Source organism: Typopeltis vanoorti, chromosome 19, assembly GCF_054136105.1.
Source record: "Typopeltis vanoorti isolate ZY-2024b chromosome 19, IOZ_Tvanoo_1.0, whole genome shotgun sequence".
Classification (NCBI taxonomy): Eukaryota; Metazoa; Arthropoda; class Arachnida; order Uropygi; family Thelyphonidae; genus Typopeltis; species Typopeltis vanoorti.
The window spans coordinates 75,513,099-75,525,653 of NC_143567.1; the positions used below are offsets into that span (position 1 = coordinate 75,513,099).

Consider the following 12,555-nt stretch of genomic DNA (forward strand, 5'->3'; position numbering starts at 1 on the left):
CCTGGATTATTGTGCGCAGCCTTGATCTCCTGGATTCCAAGGGGATAAAGAAGCTGTGGAAAGGGTGCAAAGAAGAGTTAGAAAGATTATATCCGGATTATGGGATTTATATTATGAGGACAGATTGCGAGCATATGGATTACAGACTGGTTAACAGTAGAAAGAGGAGTGATATGATAGAGGTCTAGAAACTTTTGAATAGATATTATAGGATATCGTCTCATGAAATTTTTCATTATATGGAAGGTGGGGAGAGAACATGGGGGCATCCATGGAAGTTAAGTTTGTTCACAGTCAAGAAAGGGATAAGAGCTAGGTTTTTCTCTCACAGAGCAGCAAGTGAGTGGAATAGTTTGCCTTTAGGGGGAGTGAGTGCATCTAGTGTGAATGAATTTCAGGGTAGGTATGATAGCTGGTTTGGGTGATTTATAGCCTCCCTCGATGAGTCCTTGACTCCCTGGAGATCTTATATAATAATAATATTACTTCAGTCTGTCTTTGTACGTGTAATACTATAGGCCAATTGTCAACTAGCCACTGGATATTTTCACTTGTCTTCCCATCTCCTTGTGACTTTTTTAGATACTTTTTTATGAAAAGCTGACAATTTATCAGTGAATGTCAAAATATTTAATTTTTCCCTTGGTTACTTGTATTAACGTTATTTAAGTAATTAAAAATATCAGCTAAATATGCCATTTTAGCACTCCAAATATCATTTTGAAGACATTTTACAAAAGGATCTGTACCTTCATTTTGAAAAAAGGCCAATAATTCATTCTTAAGTTCTAAAATTCAGAATAGCACTTTACCCCTGGAAAGCCATCTTATTTCAGTGTGAAAAAGCAAAGATTCGTACTTGGCTTCCATAGATATGCAAAGTTTTTTAAAAAGGCCTACTTTTAAAGGTATTGACTTGATGTAATTTACCATATTTATAACTTGGTCTTGTACAGGTATTAATATTGCCAGTAATGGTTTTGAAAGATGTCATGTGACATCTTTCACTGGCAGAACACTTGTAACCAGTTCACGGAACACCGGTTAAGAACCACTGCTCTAGACCATCCCTAATATTATTAATATACAAATTAAACAAAAATGACCCCAGTACAAAACCCTCTGGCAAAATTTTGTATTCTAGTCATCCTGCATCTCTTAAGCTCACCCCTCCATACTTATTGATACTGTCAGTTGCTCTTCTATCCATGTCACTAGTTTATTTTGCATACCCATTCATTTCCTTTAAGTTTGAATAACAGCCTCTAATGGAATCCTCCTCTGTGTGTGGAATTATTTCTGGAGTACAAGTGTGCTTTTTTTTTTTTTATCAGAAATATCAACAGAAAATGGTAACTCAGACTTATGGTTATTAAGGATGAAAGAGACACAACCTTTAATGAACATTGAAGAAATTTTACAGAGATGGACAAGATACTGCAGTGACCTATATAAAACACAAACTGACCAAAACACTACAAGTAACCAATGAGTTAAAGGAAATATCACTACCAATCACAGATTTTGAGAGCTATATCTTGGAAGAAGTAAGAAAGGCAATAATGAAATTAAAAAACAACAGAAGTCCTAAAAATGATGGCAAAATGGGAGAAATGATAAAAAATGGTGGCGATACCCTTGTACAGGTGATACATAAAATCTGCAACGAGGTATAGAAGATTGGATACACCCCCAGAAGAATGGAAAAAGTCAATGCTGATAGTCTTACATAAAAAAAAAAAAGAGGAAATGCTTTGGAATTATTATTATTATTAGACACCTCCAGGAAGTCCAAAGACTCATCGAGGGAGAGTGTGCCGACAGCATCGAACGATTGGCCCCCTTCCAACTACTAACCATGCTCAAACTTACTTAACTGAGCCATTAGTATCAGAGGCGCTACCAATCAACCAATCTTTGCTGATAAGCCACTTGTATAAGGTTTTGAATTATACTAACTGAAAGACTGAAAAGCCAGATTGAAAAACATTTGACAGATGAACAAGCAGGGTTCCAAAAAGATAGGAGTACCATACAACAATAATTAGCCCTACGAGTCATCGCAGAAAAGGCACAAAGAAAGAATAAAAAAGTATTTACATGCTTCGCGAACTTTCAAAAAGCCTTTGATAGAATTGAACAAAACATCATCTGGGCTATACTGGAATCATATGGTATTGATGCCAGGCTAATTCGCCTATTGAAAGAAATCAACATGAATGCACAGGCGGCTGTCAAGATAGGAGGCAGATGTGGAGCCTGGTTCACCATTAATAGAGGCACAAGACAGGGAGATCCAATATCACCAAGTATCTTCATTTCATACCTGCACAGATTGTTGGACAGAATCAGAAATGAGGACACAGGAATGAAGCACAGATGACTGAGTCTTATTCCATTGGTGGAATAAGATTCAGTCACCTGTGCCTTGCAGATGATGATGTTTTACTTGAAGAAGATGAAATAAAACTTGAACAAATGATACATAATTTAAATGGATAAGGTAAAAGGAACTTGAGAATGTGGAACAGTTTATCTATCTTGGAAGTTGTATAACACATGATCCAGTGGCACCCCCGGGGGGGGGGGGCAATGGGCTCTAGCTCACCCAAAGAAAAAGAAAAAAAAAAAAAAACACTAGAAAATTTTTCAAAAATCTTTTCCTAATTAAAATTCATTTTTATTATTTATATTGTGTCGTGTCTTCTATTTCTATACTACTTATGAATTAGCGATCATTGCAGATGCTCAGTCATAGGTCGTATGCGATGCGTAGTGTGTATTCTCAAATCATCTACTCAACTCCCCCCCCCCCCCCCCTCCCCAAGATTAAATTCTGAGTGCGCTACTGACATGATCTAAACTGTAAAAAAGAAATTAAAATTAGGACTGCAAAGGCTTTAACAGTACTAAAATTCATGGACAAAATTTGGAAGAGTAGAAATATCACCTTAAAAACCAAACCAAGCATTCTTGAGACATGCATCTTTAGTAGTACATTATATGATTGCAAAACTTGGATAATGACAAAGGTATCAGAGAGAGGAATACTGGCTTTTGAAAGAAAGTGTTATCGTAAAATTCTATGGATTGGATGGACTCAGAAGATAAGAAATGAAAAAGTGTACAGAAGGATACAATTTAAAAGAGACTGTTTCAAAAAGTCATACAAAAGAAAATTAAAACTCTTTGGACATATTTGTAGAATGTCAAGTGACAGAAAGTTAGTCATTGGTGTTTGGCCTAATGAGCAGAATAAATGTCAGAGGTCATCCTCATCATGAGTGGGCTGACGATATTAAAGACTGTTGTGGGAAACTCTTCAAGAATTGAGTCATGCTGCAATGAACAGACATCATTGGGCCAATATAGTCAACATGGCATCAGACATCTATGGGTGCTGTGCCCATGGTTCATGATGATGATGATAACAAGTATGGTTTATTTATAGGTATTATTTCTGCAAAAATTCCCACATTACTCCTTTAAGAAAATATTATTTTTATGGCTATTTAGTCTATTTTTGTGTAGGTGTGCCCCTTTTATAATGTCATTGACTTTTTAATCAAATTTTAGGGCATTGCTGATTACAGATATATGAAGAATACATAGGAGGAATAATTCGGACATACCTTTGTGGGATGTTGCTGGCTGTTTTCTTATTCAGCAGCATCCCAGTGTGTGGCAATATACATTCATCTGCTGTTAAAAGTTGGAGAATTATTTGTGAGGCAAGGGGTATGCGAACTTTTGAAAAAGCCTGGGTATTTTATATTATTAAAAGGTGGGCAGAGAATACTTTGGGAGGAGGGTGAAAATAGAGATTTTTTGGGGAAAGGGAAGGATATGATGGGATAACATCAGGGGGTGGGAGTAATGGGGTGTGAGCCATTTTGACAGTGCTTCATCTTCATAGCTTGTGGGGAGAAGTGGAGGCTATGTCATGTCGGCTTGGTGTTTCTGTCTGTGGTGTATCTGTGTCGTTTCCTGTTATTGGAGTCATGACCTAATTTTTATGTTATGGAACTTCCAACTCTTGGAGATTATGTAGGGCTCATGGATGTTTATTGAGATTTTGTCACATTTTATGTATTTCCAGATATATTCTAAGCATTGTTTCATTTTCTTGTATATCTATTATTATGGCCTTATCGATTTGTGGGGTATGTTTTTATTCAAGGGCGTGGGCTGCTATTTCTGTTTTTCTTTTGGTTGTTGCATTTTTTATTGTTTAAATGTTCTGAAATAGGAATGTTGCAGTCACAAAGTGTTCTTGTAGTCTTGCCCATAAAGATCTGATTGTAGAACCTGTGTAGGTGACATCACAATCTTTTTGGCTAGGAAATTTGTAAACCACATTGTTTTCTAGTATTTCTTTTATAAAAGCTATTTGTGGCTATTACAAAATAGCCACAAAAAACTTCCCAACACAAAAAATCATCAAACTGCAATACATCCAGAACACATACAAAGCCTACAAATACATTTTCAAGCACACCAACTATAAGCTGGTGTTCACCACCAATCAAAAATTGGCAACATTTCTAAAACCTACAAATTCTCACACACACACACAAAGAAATACTAGAACACCACAATGTGGTTTACAAATTTCCTTGCCAAAAAGATTGTGATGTCACCTACACAAATTCTGCTATCAGATCTTTATGGGCAAGACTACAAGAACACTTTGTGACTGCAACGTTCCTATTCCAGAACATTTAAAAAATAAAAATGCAACAACCAAAAGAAAAACAGAATACAAAATACAAAGAAACCAGATATAGCAGCCCACACCCTTGAACAAAAACATACTCCCAAATTGACAAGGCCATAATAATAGACATACAAGAAAACGAAACAATGCTTAGAATATCGGAAACGATAGCCATAAAATATGACAAAAACTCAATAAACATCAACTACGAAGATTGTCAAAATGGCTCACACCCCGTTACTGCCACCCCCTGATGTTATTCCATCATATGCTTCCCCAAATAATCTCTATTTTCACCCTCCTCCCAAAGTATTCTCTGCCCACCTTTTAATAATATAAAATACCCAGGTTTTTTCAAAAGTTTACATACACCTTGTCTCACCAATAATTCTCCAACCCCCCCCCCCCTTTCCTTTCAATCATACTTCCTTCCTTTTAACAGCAGATGAATGTATATTGCCACACACTGGGATGCCGCTTAATAAGAGGACAGCCAGCAACATCCTACAAAGGTATGTCCGAATTATTCCTCCTATATATGAAGAATAATATGTCTATATAGAACATCAGTAATGCCCTAAAATTTGAGAAAAAGCCAGTGACATTATAAAAGAGGCACTCCTAAACAAAAATAGGCTAAATAGTCATAAAAATAATGGTGTATTTATTTATTCTTATGGCTTCCCCTCCCCCCCCCCATTCCTCCACTATCCCTCAGGACTGGTTGAGCCCTCTTAACAAGGGAATTAAGCATGTATTTATGACTGTAGATCTGTGTGTAGACTGTAGGCCGGTTTGCCTATTCTGAGGTATGAAAAACCCTAGTTTCCAGGTGAAAAGACTTTTGACCTCCATATGAGACCAGTTAACTCACCTTTAGTCGAAAGAGACCAGATAAAGTCCTCACATCATGGATGGGAATCGAACCCAGGTCTTTCTATACCAACTGAGCTATGGAGGTTCTACAAGTGTGATGATATTGGCAATGTAAGACTTGTTGAAACCCGAGCTCTTTAGGATTCCTTTGATGTCTTTCTGAATAAAAGACTAGAGGCATATGCATTGAGCAGTTTCTGATAAAGTGAAAGGGATTTACTTTGCCTTGATTATCAATGTATGAGTTTGAGAAAAAGAAGAAGAAAGATGCCTTATCTTTGGGTAATGATACAATAATATCATCTGAACACGAGAGAGACATTGATGAGCCAGTGATGCACAATGTGTAGCCTCTCCTAGTCAGGTCAACTCTGCCATCTCAAAGTGTGCCCATTTGCATTAAAGAGCCTCTGGTACTATCAGCGAGCAGCCTTGCTGTCAAAGGATACTTTGACAGGAAGAGTTTGAAGAAATTCCAAATAGACCTACTAGGTGGTAGATGACCTTCATCACCAGGGAAACACCAACTTTTTTATTGGTGGCCTGAAGTTATGTTACTCCTCCAGAGCAGAGGATTTGCCTTTTCCCTCTCCCTAACCTTCCAACAAGCATTGTGAGTGATACCTCTCGAGGACATCAAATGTACTGTGGAGATCCAATCTTCCCCCTCTTTTTGGGTATAGCAGTAAAACAGTAGCTATCAGTAGTAAGTATACGAGAGCAAACCTGGTGGTAATGCATTTAGGTGGCCTCAGCTGGTGCATAATCTTGCTGCTGTTTACACTGCCATATTGTGCTTGGAGGGAAGTTGTGTAATGTTGTACAGGTGGCCTTGTGAGGGCAACATTATGGTATGGAGAATTGATGTGCTCTATATGGGTGACATGTTTAAGAGCCTGTCTCCTCCCACTGCATATTCCCCTCACCCACTCTGTTTCTCTTCACCTCTTAAATACCATTATGAAAATAGAGTGAAATAGATCTAATATGTCTGTAGCTAACATAAAGAATAAGCCTCCTTGAAAATATCAAAAAAAAGAAAAAATGTAAAAACTCTAAACATGTTAAAAAAAATCATACATTCACTTCACCAACAATTGTAGCATAAACACATCAACTTAAGCGATGTTGTTGTGTCCCAATTTACGATTATTAGGCTTTCTATCCTAACATGTGAAACTCTACTTGTCTTTGTCCAAATCTTATTTATATACGAGATATCACCCAAATACAAATATTCAAGCTTCTTCTCCCCCTTAGTATCCCGAAATATTTATTTTATACTGTGCCTTTCAGGACATTTAGTTTAAGATATAAAATTCAAAAACAAGGAGCAATTACCAAAATATGTCTGAGTGTGAAACTAACATGCAGTCGTAACCTTTATCTCGTAACTTAACAAAATCCCCCCCCCCCGCACGTGATTAGGTTCGTACATTGTTACAAGTGGTGCATTGAGCGGCAATCTCAGACAACTTTATTTTCAATGAACTAAAGTTTATTGAACTCTTAAACATGGTACAATTCATTCTTTATCAAATAAAACTCAATTCAATACTAAGAATATATAATACAAATTTTCACTAGCTAAACACAAGTATTAGGTTAAGATCCTACATGAGAATTGTGATCATATCGCCATAACAGATTCTATACATACAAACATACATAATCCTAGAATTAGTTGATCCTTTGTCTAACCCCTTACTGGTTTGATCACGCTATAATTCTGTATTTTCTAGGACATATATAATCGGTTACTCTAATTTTCTCACTAAGACAGTATGGATTAAAATTATCCTTTCGCTGAGCTAATACACACTTTTGACCTTTAAAACTCTCTTAATTAAAATACAATGTACATGCACAAATCTCTAGGCACATGAATACGTATTAATTAATAGTAACAAGCTCATTTTTATTCTAGTTTGACATGTACTAAAGTTCTAGTATAATTCTCATTAATCCTTTCAACTGTTCAGTAATTGAACAATGACTACAGTTACATATGATTTGAATTGATATGAGATTTTACAGTACCTTTTGACTTGGGTCTTCTACACTGGTCTCTACCTCTTTCCGATATTTTACTTTCCTAGGACGAACTCTTCTATAACTTATCACTCCTAAATTCCTTTGGCACTAAGATGGGCTTTCACAATCTTTACCTTACATTCTTCAATCAAGGACATACATGGGATCATCTATTCTATGGCTGTGAAATTCACCACGTGGGCACTGACTTCTTTATAGAATTTTGTTTCTCTCGTTACGATCACTGGATGATGAAACACACTGACATTATCTTCTCTCTTTTTAACTAAACGGCATCCCTCATTTCTTACAATAGGAACACGGAATCAAAATTCCGCACGCTTTGTTTCCTTATTGTGTCGGACGGAGAAAACTCCTAACCCGTGAAAACTCTCAGGAAAACTGCGTGAGACCTATACGAAGACTTGTGAAGAAAACTCTGAGGTAAAAAAAAGCCTCTTGGGGGGGGGGGGGTTCCTAACCCTTTTATACAATGACTCCTACCAGCACCTTCTGATTTCACTGACCAATTAGAGTGGCGTTTTTCTGCCAAAACATCATGCGGTCCGTGTGGACGCGACTGACGTGACGAAGTCTCAATTCGGGAATTATGACCTTGAGCTTTGGTTTTTGTTTAAGCTAACCTCTATGTCATCTATATTAAATTAATCTCCTTTCCAAAATTTTCTAAGAATTAACTCGAATCTTTAATCTCTTATTTCAAGTGTAAAAACTAGCCTCTCGCATACAAAATCCTATGAATAATATTCTTTGCTTTACTTAACCTTATTTTATCATATCACAACTGTAATAAATTTCCCTTCTTTTTTTTTTAATTTAGTTCGACAAACAATTTCAGCTATATTTTTCACTTGGATGCAAGCATGTTTTTCTTTCTTTTTATTTTTTTGTATTCGTTACTTTCAAAGGCTCTTAACGATATCTGCTTAGGAACAAGCTTGCTTACTTAGTTATCTATACAGGGTTTTTATTTCTTCTCTTATTACATCATGATAACTGAAAATTTCACATTCTTAAGTTATCAGGATGTAACAATGTGCACCATCACCTCCAAATATCAAAATCTGAAAATACTGCCGCAGCAATAATAATCCATCTTAACTGTTTCAAACTCCACTCTGATTTCTTTCACCACAAGGGTAGTGATGAAAGTTTTTTTTTTTTTGTGCAATCTGATATTTCTTACCAGTAGATGCAATCTTGAATCTCCTCTTTTTGATTTTCTGTGGCTTTAGATTTCTTTGCTTCATTATGTATGATTCACCTAATTCTCCTCCCCATTCTGATCTCTTTGAATTCTTATCCCTTGAAGAGCTTAATTTTCTGCAGTCCAACTACCCTAAAAGTGAAATCATCATCTTTAATGATTTTAATGTCCATAACCAAATGGCACCTTTTCGACCCTTTTTTCCGTGGTCAGACTATTTCTTACTATCTCCAAATCCTGATTGATATTTGTTGTGATTGTGTGACAGAATTATCTACATTGGAATAGCAGTAATTCTCCACTTGAAAATTCCCAAAGTATTCAAGCTGTGGTTTCCAGGAGGAGTGCCAGAGTAATCAAAAAAAAAAAAAAAAAAAAATTAGCATATCATAAGTGGCTTGAGACACTCCAGCTTCATACCAGCCTACATAGAAGCCCCCCAACACTTGCAAAACAATCATTAGCAGTGCTAAATGTAGGCAACTCATTGTTTGTACTAGTGACGTTCATGTCTTCTTGATTCCTGGTCCTTTGAAAACCGTTGGGTACAGTTTCTGCCCATCTGTGCTTCTTTTTGACCTCTTGACATCATTCTTTCATAGATAATAAAGGTAAATCACATTCATCTTTACTTGGAACATTGCATCATATGCTTTCTGTGACCTTTTGTCAGAAAGGTCATCAGAAGAATTTTTAACAACTTGATACCAAAAAGAGGTTCCTGTGCTCAAAAAAAAAAAAAAAAAAAAAAAAAAAAAAAAAAAAAGAGGTGCTCCTGAATTATGGCCAGTCCTTTTTCATCTCTACTTTATATATATATTATAGTCAGCTAGTATCCACCTCACAGAATGGAAGCAGTCATTTCTTAAAAATGAGTATATACATCAATCTATTGACCCATTGCTCTGACATGCTGTTTAATATAATGGGGGTCTTCAACAGTCAACTTCTCAACACCTGGAAAACCCAACTAATCATTGACTATCAATATGATTCTTCCAGTCAAGAGATCTCTTCACCTCTGTCACCTACTTCTGGACATGTGACTTGGAAAAGTTTGGAGAAGCTTGTGCTGTTGCACTTGACATTTCCATAGCATTTGATAAGGTTTCACATTGAGGACTTATCAAATTGCCCAACAGTCTTGGTGAGATACTAGAAGGCTCAGTGGCCATTTAAACAGGAGGTGAGTTTTTGCATTCTCTTTCAGTCTGGAATGTTAGAGTGTTGGTTTTGAGCCACTTGTGATAGTGAAATTCTTTTTTTGACTGTCTTGAACTAGTTGGAAAACGAGGGTTTGAATAATGGTCTGGAATCATCCAAAATTCCTGGAATTTTGGATGAAATGGAGAATCAAGGATCATACTAATAAGAATTACTTCAGTTATTCATTTGGATCAGGTGTTTGAATTGGAAATGAGTAATATTCCACCCAAAGAAAGTAGCACGATTATATAAATTGATTGAAAATTTTCAATCAACTTGTATAATGTTTATCTTTGTTATAAATATTTGTTAATTTTTTTTTCTTGTGTAAAGTCATCTATTTTATGATTATTTAACTAAATCATGTTAATAGCAGCAGAATTTGATAGCACGGTGTTTATTGAGGAATAGTTTAGCACATAGATATAGAGGCATTTTTCATAGTTCATTTTTTTTTTTTTTTAGGATGATAGCAGAAAACAACCAAAAGTTTTAGCATCTCGGTCAGTAGAAAGATTCTCAAATAAGGAAGTAAGTATTTAATTTTGAGTGGTTGGTACATTGGTATTTCCTCCTGAATTTCTATAGTTCATCATCATCATCATCAAATTCCTGACATGTACCCTCAAGGGATGTACAGGATATTATAGTACTACATGAAAAATTTACACCATTACTAACTTCCTATCTACAATTTTCCTCCAAAGCAGTCTATTACTTCTCAAGACTCCAATATTATCATTATCAGATCATATATTGCTGTCATCTAAGGCATATGGTACTGTGTCAATCCACCTATATCTTGGTCTTCCTTTGGGTCGTTTTCCTGCCAACCTGGCAGAGAACACTTGTTTTGCTAATCTTTCCTCGCCCATTCTGTTTAAGTGACCATACCAACTGAGATTAGCTCTGCTCACGCATTCCTGGATGCCGACAATGTCAAGTTGATTCCTAATATCCTCATTTTTAATATGATATTGCCATTGATGCCATCTGTTCACACCTCTAATCTTTCTCAGTACTCTCATATCTGCGGTCTCTAGTCTTTGGTCAAGTGTTTTACTTCTGACCCAGCATCCATAAGTTAAAACTCAGATCCATAAGTTAAAACTGGTTTGAACACTGTCTTGTATACAGCTAATTTAATGTTCCGACTAATTTCTCTCTTATTCCATATGAATTTATTCAATTGACTTCCCACCATACCAGCTTTGTTGATTCTGTTGTCTATTTCCAAATTTAATTTACCATCTTCACTAAAACTCGTGCCTAAGTAGCTGAAATGTTTTACTTGTTCCACAGGTTTCCCGTTCACAACACAGTTGACATTTTCAACAATTCTACCTATTTTCATTGTCTTTGTCTTTTTAATGCTGACCTTCATACCATATCTATTACAACAGTTATTCAATTTAATCAGGGAATCTTGCAGACATGTAGTGGATTTAATTAGAAGTATAACATCGTCTGCATAAAGCAAAGAGTTGACATTAACATCTGCAATTATGATATCATGTTTAATACTGCTTTCCTTCATAATGTGATCCATATAGATCACATTATGAAGATCACAGAGGGGATAATGTACATCCTTGTCTCACACCAGATTTAACATTAAACCATCTTCCTGTACTTCCTTTAATTCTAACTGCCGACTTACAACTCAAATATAGACTAAGTATTGCTTGATATAATGCCCCATTGACACCATATTGTTAATAATTGGTGAATTTTTATATTGAGGATATTCATATTTATCTTAATATTTTTAATCCTACCATAGAGATGTTCTCTGTTTCTAACAATTTTTTTTTATTCCGAGTGTACCTATATTTTATTATGTGCACAAGGGTTCACTCCAATTGGTGCAATGATCTTAACTCTTTCTTTCAGAATCCAATTAATCACTGACTCAAGACCAAATACAAAATAAACACATTTAATAAAACTAAAACAATATATATACACTTCAAACAATATTACATAACTATAACTACAAATTAATTGGATCCAAAGCCTTTTAAAAATAAACTTACACTTAAGACTAGACTAAACACTTTGTTTGCACAATCACAAAATGTTCATAGGTCAGTTTCCCTCTCTGTCAAGGCCTTTTTCCAAGATATATGACTCTATTATTCATTTTCACAGGATCCTTTTTCATCACTCATATAGCACACATTAATTCTTCCAAACTTAATTCTGTCTCTTTTCTTCAGTAGAAATAATAGTCAGATCCAGCGTCCTTAATACAGATGAAACTTCCTAATCAGAGTTTTCTCGAACATTCCTATAGAATGTAAATAGCAAATTTTTCTTTTATTCACTAAATGCTTAATGACAGTCTTAACTCTTCCAATAAAAAAAAAACTTGCAGTTCTACGATTCCCTTTTCGGATTCTACTATAAATCTTTCAATTAGTGTTTCCTCCAATATTGCTTTTAAAACGATTTATAGCAATATTTCCCTTTTATTTATCCACATACTTATTCT

At 35.5% G+C, this 12,555-nt stretch overlaps 1 protein-coding gene across 3 annotated transcripts in view; it reads left to right on the forward strand.

Moving 5' to 3' along the window:
* Positions 1-12,555, forward strand: part of LOC150096255 (DDB1- and CUL4-associated factor 6-like) — a 443,059-nt gene that overhangs the window by 136,424 nt on the left and 294,080 nt on the right. For all 3 annotated transcript variants that reach the window (XM_090409214.1, XM_090409213.1, XM_090409212.1), the window contains exon 8: positions 10,527-10,592. In XM_090409214.1, coding sequence (XP_090265340.1) covers positions 10,527-10,592 — 66 coding nt within the window. The remainder of the gene's footprint in view (positions 1-10,526; positions 10,593-12,555) is intronic.